The sequence below is a fragment of the Magallana gigas genome, chromosome 10, assembly GCF_963853765.1.
Source record: "Magallana gigas chromosome 10, xbMagGiga1.1, whole genome shotgun sequence".
NCBI classification, from domain to species: Eukaryota; Metazoa; Mollusca; class Bivalvia; order Ostreida; family Ostreidae; genus Magallana; species Magallana gigas.
In genome coordinates, this window is record NC_088862.1 from 24,153,323 (window position 1) to 24,168,448 (window position 15,126).

A 15,126-nucleotide genomic window follows, 5' to 3' on the forward strand; every position below is an offset into this window, starting at 1 on the left:
ACAATTTTAGCTCCTTAAGAATGGACTATATAAACATCCTCTTAATTAATGGACTATTTTAGCTCCTTAAGAATGGACTATATAAAAAATCCTCTTAATTTATGGACAATTTCAGCTCCTTAAGAATGGACTATATAAAATGTCTTCTTAATTGATGGGCAATTTTAGCTCCTCAAGAATGGACTATATAAAATGTCCTCTTTATTAATGGACAATTTTAGCTCCTTAAGAATGGACTATATAAACATCCTCTTAATTAATGGACTATTTTAGCTCCTTAAGAATGGACTATATAAAAAATCCTCTTAATTTATGGACAATTTCAGCTCCTTAAGAATGGACTATATAAAATGTCTTCTTAATTGATGGGCAATTTTAGCTCCTTAAGAATGGACTATATAAAACATCCTCTTAATTTATGGACAATTTAAGCTCTTGAAGTATGGATTCTATCCAACTTCTTCTTAAATGATGGATGGAAATTATAACTCCTTAAGTATAGGTGTGTTATTTAAGGAATCACTGTCTAGTTTTGAGAGTATGCCAGGGCATCAACAATAGAGGGAAACATGGGATAATTTGCATAACGGGCGTTGATGTCCCTGGCATACTCTCAAAACTAGACAGTGATTCCTTATATTTCCATTTCATTGTGATCAAAATAAAATTGTAGATTTTAACTTAAAAAATGTAGACATAGACTATAATCACACGAGGACTTTTATGCCAATTTCAATAGTCCTCGCCCACTGACGTCAAACACATAGGCAGCCGCACGGGATTTACATGCATATTTGGCCTTCTTAGCATCAGACACAGAGACAGATGCACACGGGATTTGCATGCGTATTAGGTCTCCTTAGCTCCTGACCTATCGACCTGCCTAATTTACATTCCGGCAGAATTATCAAGAAATAAACTCCGACAACTTTCTCAGAGTTATCACAGAGAAAAAAAAAATTAGAAATGGAAATATTATACATTTATTGCATGATAGTGAGGGAAATATGAAGACTTATTCAGCCAAGAAAAATCATCGCCCGAGGGGAATATGATATTTCTTGGCTGAATAAGTCTTCATGTTTCCCGAACATTCATGCAATAAATTGTTTAATATACCAAAACAAGGAAAACCTTTGGAATAAAGGCAAACTTTAAAATTCTGCACAATATCATTAATTTTGTGACGTAAACCAAGCTATTGTGACATCTACTACTCTCAGGAGTTTTCGTTCAACAAACGAGAACTATATTTCGGGAAAATACACGTACTATGTAATATGATGAAAACCATGCCGACGGCCTGGAAATGTGAAGTTTTACGGCCCGATCACGTGATAACTTAGAACCAATCAGAAAACACATTGTTTAGAATATTTATAATGAGGTATAATAAAAACATTTTCTGATGCCTGGGCTACCATTTTCTAAGGTCACGCTCATTTCTACACCCAATTAAGGTTTAAATGCCCTTCGTCTCAAAAATCAGTATTAAAGATGTATGATCCATGGCATTGCAACATCCAGTCCTTTATTCTTGTATTTACTACAATCAATCTACCATCATTCAATTACAGTGTAAATTAACATTTCTAAATTGTTACAAATATTACAACTCTAGTTTTAATAATGTTTGTCTATACTGGACGTCCGGTACATCAGATTTTTTACCATCTTGAACAAAGTTTATTTATAACGCCTTTAATAATGTGATACATATCATGATAAGGCCAAGAATAAAACAAGTATCATGACACAGCTGTCTGTAATTAAATAAAGTGAGATGTTTACATATTTTCTTGCTTAATTTTTCAGATTTGTTTAATTTGGGGAATTTCTGTTACTAGACATTCATTTCAAAGGAAAAAGGTACATTTTACAGGTGCAGTAGTAATTTTAAAATCCTTGTACACGCATGTTTTTATTGTGTTTGGAATTTACTAGCAAATAAGGGGGGGGGGGGAAACCTGAAGAGCTATATATACAATATATTACATAGGGAATTTTAATTTTTACTGGCCGAAAGGGCAACCTTCATGCAGTATATGTATAGATTCAGTCAGTCACACCTGCTCTTGCATGTTTTAACAACATCATTTGGCAATATTATGGAGTTTTATGGGTTTGTAACTGTAACTTCATATAGAAGATACACACCTCAAAAATAATTTTGAAAATGTCAATAAAATATGTACCCCAAAAGAGGCTATTTTGCATAAATAGCTAAATGCTCACCAGCTTTTCTTCTATATAAAACTCTAAGCCCTCATTAACATGATTAAGGTCACATCCAAACCCATAAGGGAGGTTGTCATGATTTAATAAAAGGTGTATACTGTATACAGTGAAATTCTCACCCCCGTTTTCCCCAAACTCATAGGTGGAAGAAATTAAAATGACAAATTAAAAAAAAATTGGTACATTTTCTTAACCAGAACTGTGATCATGGTGATTGGGTATATTTAAAATAGGGCTGTGTATTGAGCAAAAAATCGGACAGCAATGCCAAACAAAGTGAATTTTATTTTTGGTCCAATCGTACCTAACCAAGAACTATTACTTTAAACTGGGAGACAATCTTAAGTATGGACAATTAGCCTCATAATTGAGGGACAATCCTAGCTAGCAAAGTACTATTACTTTAAACTTGGAAACAATCTTAGCTCCCAAAGTATGGACTATTAGCCTCATAATTTAAGGACAATCTTGGCTAGCAAATGACTATCACTTTAAACTTGGGGACAAACTTAGCTCCCAAAGTATAGACTATTAGCCTCATAATTTACGGACAATCCTAGCTAGCAAAGTACTATTACTTTAAACTTGGAAACAATCTTAGCTCCCAAAGTATGGACTATTAGCCTCATAATTTAAGGACAATCTTGGCTAGCAAATGACTATCACTTTAAACTTGGGGACAAACTTAGCTCCCAAAGTATAGACTATTAGCCTCATAATTTACGGACAATCCTAGCTAGCAATGTACTATTTCTTTAAACTTGGAGACAATCTTAGCTCACAAAGTATGGACTATTAGCCTCATAATGTACGGACAATCCTAGCTAGCAATGTACTATTTCTTTAAACTTGGAAACAATCTTAGCTCCCAAAGTATGGACTATTAGCCTCATAATTTACGGACAATCTTAGCTCCCAAAGTATAGACTATTAGCCTCATAATTTACAGACAATCTTAGCTAGCAAAGTACTATTTCTTTAAACTTGGAGACAATCTTAGCTCCCAAAGTATGGACTATTAGCCTCATAATTTACGGACAATCCTAGCTAGCGAAGTACTATTTCTTTAAACTGGGAGACAATTTTAGCTCACAAAGTATGGACAATTAGCCTCATAATTTATGGACAATCTTAGCTAACCAAGTACTATTGCCTAATTGGCAGATAATGTATTGACTTTATCTATTCATTTACCTAAATATATCATGGCTATCAGTAAAAATACACAACTTACAGTAAAAATACACAAATTACAGCATTTTAATCAAATACCATAATGAAAAGGTAGTGAAAAAATAAGACAGAGCTCTCAGCAACAGATTCATAAAAACCTAAAACAAACATTTCCTTTTTCTTCACCTCAAAAGCTTCAGTCCATTAATAGTTGTTTCTAGAATCATTTATACATTTCCTCAAACCTGTCACATGTCTATCACTCAATTCTTGGATAAAAAACTTCAAAACTTAAAATCTCATTGTTTTAAATGCATTGTACTTTTCTCTGTAGAAACAATTAGTATAGGGACATTTAACAAAAATATTGCTCTTTACAACTGTACACTCACCATTAGATAAGAATAAACTTTTCAACATGGAAATCAGAGAGGATACAAAATGCACGACAAGCATAGAATTCCGGGAACGAAAAAAAAGTTAAACAACAAAATCCATGTATATATATTTCCAAAACATCCATGTCAAAATCTGAGCAAAAAGAGCATGTTTCCGAGTAGTCATAAGGAGAATGAAATAATATAAATCCAATTGGAATATCCTCCATCTTGAGTTGAAGTTTATGTAGCTCTTTATTTTGTCCAGCATTATTACTTCCTGTGATGTCATACAAATATTCTGATTTCAACCCTTAGTTCATGGACCTTTAAATACTTAATATTTATCTTTTTTTGTACTCTTCATGAAGTGAAGTAAAATCTGCTTCTGACATGATAATATTTTGCTTTGTCATTCTATCATTCAAACCATGAAATGCCATTTTCATATAAATTATATACACATACCCACAAGTTGAAATTTATAATTTGGAGAATTTTGAGCTAAAGTGACGTCATCATAATCACAAAAATAAATGAAAACATAAAAATTTAACCATGAGAAAAATTCAAACACTGCATTATCTGCCTCTAAATATGTCAAATGTACATGTAAATACAGAAAACATTATTTTGTACTACAAATTGTAGCTTTGTGCGATTTGCAAAACATGTAGCTAGGGTAAACAGCTATCCGGCTAAACTCCCGTGTTAACGTGACAAAATATTCAATACAAAATTTCACATCATATTATTGATGAAGGATGAATGAAATAACTCAATTCTGATTTGGGACAAATAAATTCCTATATGATAAGAAACATAGTCAATAACCTACCTCACTCACTGGCTGGCAAGATGGCTTCCCTTCTCTGCTTTGTCATCAACTTTCGGAACCCCTCGGTAATGTTTATAATAGACATTAAAAAAAGAGCGGGAAAACTGAGGATTGGGTAAAGAGAGATAACTCTTTCACTCTTGTCCATATAATGGACAAGTGCTGTGTCCAAGATTTACGAGTTTTTTTCCCATTATGAATATTACCTCACAAAGTGTAACTAGGCAAATTTTGGAGTCAGAATTAGGAGTTAAGCTCGTAATTCCACATTAACACCTTAGTTTGGACAGGGCAAATTTTTTAACTCGTAAAGTCTAAACACTAGCACGGACAGACGGACAGACGGACAGACAGACGGACGGACAGACGGACGACGGACAAAATGTGATCAGAATAGCTCACTTGAGCTTTCAGCTCAGGTGAGCTAAAAAAAACCCTGGAATAATTAAATCAAACTATACAAGCACGGTTACTCAGAATTGAAATTGAAGTCTTGAAGAAACAGTGTAATAAAAGTGCATGTTTCAATCTCTCTAACAACCGTTTTAATGTTCTATTTCTTTAGTCTTGGAAATGTCGAAATGTCTGCAGCTTTTAACGGAATACAACAATCTAGAGACACTTTTAAGCACTCTTAAAACTCATGTACGACTTCAAAGAGAAAAGATTTCGCAAAATTCGTCGTCATCTTTACGCTGTCTGTCCATAGAATGATTACCTCCAGGATATTAGCTATAATAGTGCAACTGTCAATATGTCTTATTTCCCCCAGTTTGAATTTATTATCTTAAAAAACCCCTTCCTTTTTCGTACGTTACGACAGTCATTTTTTCCATTTTCTGGGAAACTATTGAGTATACAATGTGCATGTATAAACCAATTACTATATTTATATATATATATATATATATATATATATATATATATCATGTTGTAAGAGTAAAGCTGCCAATATCTCTTAATCTTTACTCTTTATTCTATTATCCTAAAATAACCCTCTTCATATTCAACACGTAGTCTTTTTCTTTTTAAATTGTTGGGAAACTTGTAGGTGAATTCATTAAAAGTACGTATTTTCACTGAAAAACAGGTAATATTTATGACAAAATATGCTTTATTAGTGCAACTGTCAGTACCTCTTATTTTATTTGTTCGTATTTTTAAATTAAGAAAAATTTCCCTTCCTTTTTTAGTAATTTTGTAAAAAAAAAACCCGGGAAACTTGTTAGCAAAACCATTACATCTTTTTAACGATTAACAAGGTAATATTTATAACAAATAATGCCATATCAATGCAATTGTCAATATATATATATATATATATATATATATATATATATATATATATATATATATATATATATATATATGTGTGTTTGGATTTTCATAGTCTTTATAAAAATCCCTTTCTATTTAATACGTACTTTAAAAAATTATCAGAAAGTTTTGAGTTAACCATTAACTAGTACATATTTTCATCGATATTAATGACAAAATATGCCATAAAAGGGAGACTGTCAATATCTCTCAATTCCTTCGTGTACATTTTTTAATCTTCAAAAAAAAAAGAAAGGAATCTATTCCTATTCCTTGCCTTTTTGTTAAATTGATGAGAGACTTTAAACCCATTGCAATTCCTCTAGTACATATTTTCACCGAAAAACAAGGTAATATTAATGATAAAACTGTAGAATAGTACAACTGTCAGGTCTATTCATTCTCCATTTGTCATTCATACACGTAACATTAAAAATATATTCAGTCAATCAGTTTTGTCATTTGATTACCTTTTTGTAAAAATATGTACTAGGAATAGCAATGGGTTTAAAGTTACTCATCAATTTAAAAAAAAAACAAAACTAAGACGTATTCCTTTTTAAATGCAATGTAATTGTTACTGAGAGTAACCAATTACATATTTTCACGTATAAACAAGGTAATAATTATGACAAAATATGCTTTTGATATGTTGACAATCAGTGCTCGTTTAACAACACACTTAGTGACCTCTTAAACACGCGAATAAGAACATATTTGATATTTTGTTTTGTTATTTTATTGAAATATTTATGGCATTCGCTGGCGTCCGACGTGTTTAAGACGTAAAATTAAAATGAATTTTGCTTAATAATCCATCAATTTCATTCCTTCAACATGTTGAGCTCCTTCCATGTACAAAAAATCATTCTTTGAAGAATTTGTGGTCTTGAACAAAAGCGTTGTATACAAAGAGGTGTGTATGATTTAACTTTTATGAAATGTTTTACTTTCTTGAACAGATTTTAATTGTTTGAATGTTTACTTAATTAACTTTCTTTAGCTTACACTGCTTAGAAATGCAAAATGAGCAATTTTCTTGGTAAAATTCGTATGAATTGTGAACTATTCATGTAAATTTAATGTTAAATGAAATGAATCAAAATCAAAATAGGCAGGCTGTCAGATATTTGTTTCCTGACAAAAAAAATCACAGTAATTATCAAAAAAATAAATAAATAAAAAGACCGAACCCCCCTCCCAAAAGAGAGAAATAAAACCCCGCAAAACTCCAAAACCAACAACGCATCAAAAAATCCAATTTACTAAACAGTACTATTCAAGAATCATACAGGCAAGGAACAGATATGACACTTGCGTGTTGAACTATTTTCAATTTATTTATCTCACAATTAACGTAAACTAAAAGAATGTTCTATTTTCTTCAAGTAATAAAGTATTATTTCCTAAGCTTTGTCATGTCATTGTAGCTTAATGCTGAAAATTACGAAAACTGGCTAACTTTAAAGCAGGTGTCAATTAAGATTTTCCTTTTTTTATTGAATCGTAACATAAATATAAATCGTCCCATTTTCATACGCGTGCATGTGCTATGATACGCCATGTTCTCAAATGGTTGAGTTGATATAGAAACAGTACTAGTTAGTAAAAACAGATCTTACCCTTCTCCACATGTAAATGTAGGCCACGTCTATCAGCGTCAAACAGTCGCCCAGAACCTCAGATGTGTGGTAGATGTCGATCTAATATACAAAAAATAAGGACAAAACAATAAAAAAGTTTATCAACATAACTATTATGATATTCTTGTATTTGTGACAAATGCATATTTTTGGGCTTTTTTATGCACTATTTGCATGTGTATACGCCTAATTGTAAAATGGGCGACAGTCACAAAGTGCAATGGGACTTATCTAATCTTGTAACAATTATGGACCAGAAAGTAGGCACACGAACGAAATCTAACAAATAATTATCGAGTATCAAATCTGCTGAATATGAATGCTTAAAACTCAAATATTTCTTTTGTTTTTCTCTTGTTGGCATTTGTTATAAAGAATTAAAGTGATTTTCTAGACTTGTTTAGTCAACCATTTAAATAACTAATCATCTATCGAATAACCCATTCACTTCAGAAATCGGCCCAAAAAAACCCCATAAAAAGTCTTATCGATTCATCAGTGACGCACATAAATACACATTTAAGTAATGTGTCTTGGTTTTGCTTTGAGAGATATTTCAGCAACAGGATACAAAGTAAATGAATGTATAAAGTTACAAGAGATTTAATGCGGATAGCAATTATAGACACTCGAGTTATAAAATCTTAACACCATTTCCGGCATGCACATGAAAAATGAACGTATCCCACAATATGTACACAAACTTGATACAGTTAATATTTAATCCATATTTTCGGGGAGCACTAAATTTGGTGCCAAGTAACGTGATTCACGCAGTTAAAGTGTTAAACAATATAGAAAAATAGCATGGATAATTATTAGTTAATTCCATTTGTATTAATTTAGACACTATCCACGTAATTACGTACAATGTAAATAATCATTGATACTGTTTTTCTGAACAAAATTCAGAAAAATCCACGAAAATTTATGCCTGAAAAGCACATAATATTCTTTGATTTCGTTGGTTACCCTCATCCACGAATTTACATCCCCAACGAATAATGGGACAGAGTCTATGCAAGCAAATCAGAGAAATTACATCCTAACGATTTCAAAAGTATTAAACACCCATTAAAATTGATCACAACACATTTAAGAGAACTGGATGGTCAAGACCATTTTTAAACTTTATTAATCTAAATTGAAAGAAGAGCTCGGTATAAAATAACATAGTACTGTGGTTTCATCAATATTCGCTGAACACCAATTTTCGTGGATTTTGTTGCTGATTTGATCCACGAAATACAAGTTAACTCAGGTGCAATACTAGTACTTATACTAACACAATGTATTGATGGAGTCATTTGTCACGAATTTAAGGTTGTTTTTTTTTTAAAAACTAGGATTTGCATTCAAATCCAAAAAATTGGATGCCCCTCAAATATTAGAAATGAAACCAATCGCAAACAATTACCTGGAAACGGTCGCTAAGGGAGAATTTCATTCTGATGAACTTCTTCAATAGACCAATGGTCACCACCGCGGGACATAGAAGATATCGGCAGTCCCCGGCCTATATAAAAAAGAAACCAACAATTTTAATAACTATACATACATGTACATTCACTTATCAATTACTAGTATATTGTCTGCTTTTTTACTCTGAACAATGCTGCTCCTTTTGATTAAAAACTTATAGAACATAATTACCTATAGAAAAATAGAAATAGGATTTAACTATAAACCATTTCCTATATGCATGCACAATACATGCACAATTTAGAAAAATAATATTATTTTTATCGCTGTAACTAAATGATACATGTTCAAGTATAGCCTGTGTCATTTTAAGCTTTTATAATCATTCACCACGTACATGTAAAGGAAAATAAGACGATTTCTCTTAATAAGCAATGTCATTAAACTGTACAAAAATCCGTTATTGACCGTTAAGTTTAGTTGAAATTTTCTTTTACTCAAATCATTACTTGATGTAGGCAACGCCTCTTAAGGCACTTATACAATATGATTTTGTAATTATTTAATGCAATCAGTAGAATTTTTTTGGTGTCCTTGCAATTGTATCTCAATTCATTTTCGCATGTAGTATATTAAGCCAATCAACGTTAGCATCGCAATAGAAATTTCTATTTTCCTCTCCAGCTAATTAATTTTCTCATGTACATGAAAGGAGAGGCATAAACACTGTAACTTAATATTGTTAATAATGTTTTACAAATAAATGACAAAATTAATATGCGGTCCCATGTCTGCAGGTTAACCAACTTTATTTTCTATATCAATCACGTGAAGAAGAGGAAAAATCATAAGACTGGTGGTTATCGTTATGCAACATGCAAATTTATCGATATATACGTTTTTAATTAACACGTACTGTGGAATCATTAAAATTCGTGGGGGCCAATTTTCGTGGATTGCTTAAATTTTTCAGGTTCGTGGGGACGTGATTTCGTATATTTTCGTATACATACAAGAGAAATATGACTTTATAGCCCTAATTTATTAATTCGTGGGGGATGTTAATTCGTGGATGAGAGGTACCCACGAATTCCACGAAAATTGAGCCACCACGAAATCTAATGATTCCACAGTATTCAATCCATTAAAATTCCAAGTTGTCTTATAACTATACAGAAAGCTGGCCTAACACTGAAGAAAATTGCAAAATAGATAAATAGCTCAGATGCATGTATTGAATGTTTTTCGCGAATTACAATACATTGCTCAATTTTTTTTTCAAACCAATGTATTATATCCTATTTTTTCACAGTAAAATAGGCAAAAGAGAAAATTTAACCTGAATTGTTTGGCCTTGAAATCTTGTGATATTAGTTTTTATTTTGCAATTTCTGTACAGAATACGGTGCAAAATCGTTATGTAATGCAAGTTATTAAAATCATCGACTCAAACCAAGGTATAATTCCATTCAAATAAATTCCATTGGAAATTTTTAACAAAACTGTCAACGCCGACAACGAAAACGAACAGAACGATTTTATTTTTTTACTTAATATGCAGTAAAGACATGCTTTTAAAAGACCTTACACATGAAGATAAATGGAATAGTGTCTAACATTTCTTTATATGGCAACACTTTTAAACGTAAAAGAATCCACTGCAAAATTGTGAACAATTATATATGAAAATTAATCAGTTATGGTGTGTGTATTTATATCAAGTATCATATAACTGTGTGTCTGGCGCTAATTAGCTCTGGATGTTTTCTTGTTCTTGTTTTAATTGCTTTTTTTTTTGGTGTTTTTCAAAAATCTTGAATGAAAACCCCTTCTTTTGGGCAATTTTCATAACAGGACACTAGTATTGAGTGAGTGGATGGTCGAGCCATTTTTAAAGACAATTTTGATCTCTTTCAGAGAGAGGGCTATGCATAAATAAATATTAAAAAACTTTCAAATTTTAAAGCAAAAAAAAAAAAACAAATTAAAAAAATAAAATTTTTCTTCATTAACTTTACAAAATCATCTTACAAATATTAAGGTACATCCGGTGGCTAATTTGTTGACCTTCGAGCCTCCTTAATCTAGATTTGACAAGGAGATTATATAACCAATCACTTTTTATCAGGGTTCTTTGATGATTAAAATGGGTTTACCTCGTCAACCGATTTCCCTTTCTTATCTGTAGATTTCACAGGTAAAGGAGGAGGTTTCCCGCTGAAAAAATACAAACCATGTTAAATATAAAAAAACCCAATATATTTTCAGATCAGTAAAAATAGAATAAAAACGTTTTATTAACACTGAGTAAGTCACATACAAAGACTTTCAATCTGGATGTGTCAAATTTGATAAGCATTAACCTTAATGTTTATAAAGAGACAGTAAAGTTATATTAGTAAATAGGCTGGATGCTCAACTTACTACCAATCAGATCCGCCTTATAAATTTAAATTTGAATTTTGCCAAAAATGTATGATTGAGTAAAGAAGAAAAAATCCAAATATTTTAGGTTTAAAATTTGAATATTTTCCTACATATCTTTATACAAAACTGTTCATTTTAAGGAAAAAAAACGTAGTCTTAAAATGACTTCGAACATCCAGCACTCTTTATAAAGAAGTGTTATTGGGAAAGCAATAGAACATTCAAGTAGTTTTATTTACTCTGAACTAAGCTGAAGAGCCAGACTGATCTGTTCGTCCTCAGCAAAGATGACCCTCTCTCTTTGAATTTCCCCATCGTCATCCAAGTAGTACTCTAATCTGTTAGGATCGTCCCATAGCTTATCCACATCTATGGTTTGAACATGAGTTATAATTTTAAAATCATTTACAAATGGGTCTGCAAGTTCTAATTATAACTTAGTTTGTTCTTACTATATACAAATAATAAACTATTTGACGATTTTAAGCATTTATATAAAAAGTGCAATCCATATCTATATAAAAATAGAAATACACGATAGGGGGCTTCATAAAATTCAAGGACAGCCGTGCACAATTTTATGCATGATCAGTAAACAATTATGCTTTTATTTTGCACAACAGTATCTGTTGTTTTATATATGGTACGCACTGAACTGCGTTTCATATTTCTGCAGTAAACAGGACATGGTGACGCAACAAATATAACTAAGCAAAACCTTGTTTATCCAAATGACAAGTGGTGTTAACGCAGTGTTCAAAATCAAAAGTCTAAAGGGAAAATACAAAACAGGAGCAGAGCAAACACGGGCTTCTTCTACAACCAGGGTCAGGATCAGGTGCCCTTGGGAAGTGAGCATCCTCTGTCAACCAGTCACAACCCGTACAAAAAAGGCCAACAATTATTACATATCATATATGAATAAATTAAGATAAAATCTTAGGAAGAAAGACTTTTAAAAATTTTAATCAATCTGTTAAAAAATTCGGTTCAACACAAAACTATTGGGTGTCCTTTCGAATTAAGGTGAGCTTCCTCAGAATATTGTTATTAACTGCATCGTGACATATACAGAATAAGGAAGTGGCCTTTTAGAAAACCCGAGTTCTATCTGAACTATTATTGTTTGAGGCATATATTTTCAGATGTACTCATTACATATTTCCACTAATTCCATTAATTTTCTCATTGTGTTATTTCTATTGTTACTATTTCTAAACAGTAATACAAATAGCTTGACACACATTCCGGATGATTTTAACGGCCTATTTACTCTGAGCGGATAATAAAGTATCTAATACGAGAAATCTCACATGAAAAAAAATGTCTTATATATCTGGGTTTTTTTTCCATTTCATCATGAAGAACAAATTAAAGGTACTGTCTTTTAATAAAGTCATATTTGTCACCTCAACCATATAGAAATACACTTGTATTTCACTTCTTTTAATGATGTAAAAAATGAAAACCATAACATCAAGTTCTTTTTTATTTACTTTAACAGAATTTTAGTTTGACCATAATATTTTATATTTAATGTTTTTTATTGTATATATTTGAATAAAATGAGATAAAATTAACGAAACCATATCAGATGTACAAAATGATATAACCATCAATATAGTGCATGTGATCTTTCTTTAGTAGGAAAATAATTCCTCCTATGGAAATAACTAGTAATTGTTTAAATGGGATATTAATTTTCAAAGGTAAATATCTCACCCGTCTGGTGAGATACACTAAAAACAATAGTGGCTATATACTCTCTTGGCAATGGATTATCATTTGGTATATTAGGATTTCTACGAAATTGCATCTTAAGTGGGTGCAAAAATGTCACTAATTTGTTGTCCAAAACGAGTTTAAACAACACATATATATATATATAAATTCAAACAACATATATCTTCCAAAAACCTACAGTTTTGAATTTAACAATATATGTGGAAGATTGATAAACCTATAGTTAATAAACATGTTTTCTTTTATCTTTTAAAGCATCGAGAAATCATTTGAAAAGTTTAGTTGTTTATAAGGACATTTTTGCACTTTTATATATTAAAAATGTATGTCATGATTAAATTGTGTTATTTATGAAAATGCATGCAATATTTAAGAATGGATGAACTTACTACCAAATTTCGAATGAATGGTTATTGTTCAATATACAAATTCTAGTTAGGTAGAAAATTATTTTCTTTTATCTACAAGAAATAAAGTTTAAATTCTATTATTCCAAGAATATAAAGAGTGATAAATCAGTTTTTTATGTTAAGTAAGGACATATTATGCACAGGTGTAAACTAGTTAACACATTAGTTAATGTTTTTTAAGTTATTTCAAGTTCTGCATACAAACGAAGGCAAGACAAACGCAACGCGCAAAGAAAGCATATAAATGGAATAAAAACGGAGTTTAAAAAAACCCCTTAATGTTTGTTATTTAAACAGAATTTTCATTTTTATATCTATAAAAGCAGCCAGCAATGAGTATGTGTAAAAAAAACGCGTAGTTGTATTTCAACCCAACATAATGAGAGTAATTTAGAAGCAGTAATTTACATAAAGGCAAATGGAGAAAAAAGAAGTTGACATACATAAATAATGGCTTGCCAAGATCTATAAATCTCCGAAACGAACTTATTTCTTTGCATGAAGGAAATGGCTTCAGATGTTTCAAATGATTAAATTTATTACAGCGACGGGAGTCAACAGAATCATACGTACGACAGTACTTCATATAAATATAGGTGAATAGGATAGCTTCGCATTATGTTAAGGGTTTACGTCTCTAGTTTTCTATGAAAAATCTTAATGACCCTTTTTAAAATCACTTTGTCAATTACTTCTTGTAAGTTTAATGAGTATTTTTTTGATGAGCTTTGATTTGATTTTAATTTAATGAAGGGAGGGTTTTTTCCTCCTTCAATAGTTATATACTGTAAGGGCTAAAAGTTTTAGAAATTATCACTGCATAAAGTACATTAGTTTTCTATGAACAATCTTAATCAACCCCCCCCCCCTTATTTTTAAATTATTGCGTCAATTATTACTTGTTGGTTAAATAAGCATTATTTTGATGAGCTTTGATTTGATTTTAACCTAATGAAGGAAGGGTTTTTCCTCTTACTATAGTTATATACTGTAAGGGCTAAAAGTTTGAGATATTATCGCTGCATTAACTACACTAGTTTTCTATGAACAATCTTAATGACCCTAATTTTAGATAATTGGATCAAATAATATTTGTTGGTTTAAAAAGCATTATTTTCAAACATTGATTAATTAAAATTATCATGATCATTATTATACATTCCATGTAATAACCCCCAATAATGTAATTAGAATAATATCATTAATGGTCAACGATCTACCTATTTTGCGTTTATATCTTTTATCATTAGTGGATGTAGATTTTTACCATTTTATACTGTGGATTTTATACTGATACCCTTTTTTAAAAAATCCTTTAAAGGAGCATAGTCAAGATTTTGGTAAAAATGTATTTTTCTACTTTCGTTGTATACAATGCTTTTCTAATGGTCAAACAAAATTTATGTATCAGTCGTTGAGTTGTAAGCGAGATAGAGAGCTCACAAACCTTTGTTGTGCAAACAAAGAACTCTCAAATTTTGGTCGACTATCAGAAATGTCTTCCTAAAGCATTGTAAACATTTAAAACGCAAAAAAAA

At 31.0% G+C, this 15,126-nt stretch overlaps 1 protein-coding gene across 3 annotated transcripts in view; it reads right to left on the reverse strand.

The window, feature by feature from the left end:
• LOC105347039 (polycomb group protein Psc) overlaps nt 1–15,126 on the reverse strand; it is a 74,897-nt gene that overhangs the window by 32,480 nt on the left and 27,291 nt on the right. For all 3 annotated transcript variants that reach the window (XM_011455915.4, XM_066073143.1, XM_066073142.1), the window contains 4 exons: nt 11,675–11,804; nt 11,165–11,225; nt 9,004–9,102; nt 7,566–7,646 (listed from right to left, as the gene is read on the reverse strand). In XM_011455915.4, the coding sequence (XP_011454217.3) occupies nt 7,566–7,646; nt 9,004–9,102; nt 11,165–11,225; nt 11,675–11,804 (371 nt within the window). The remainder of the gene's footprint in view (nt 1–7,565; nt 7,647–9,003; nt 9,103–11,164; nt 11,226–11,674; nt 11,805–15,126) is intronic.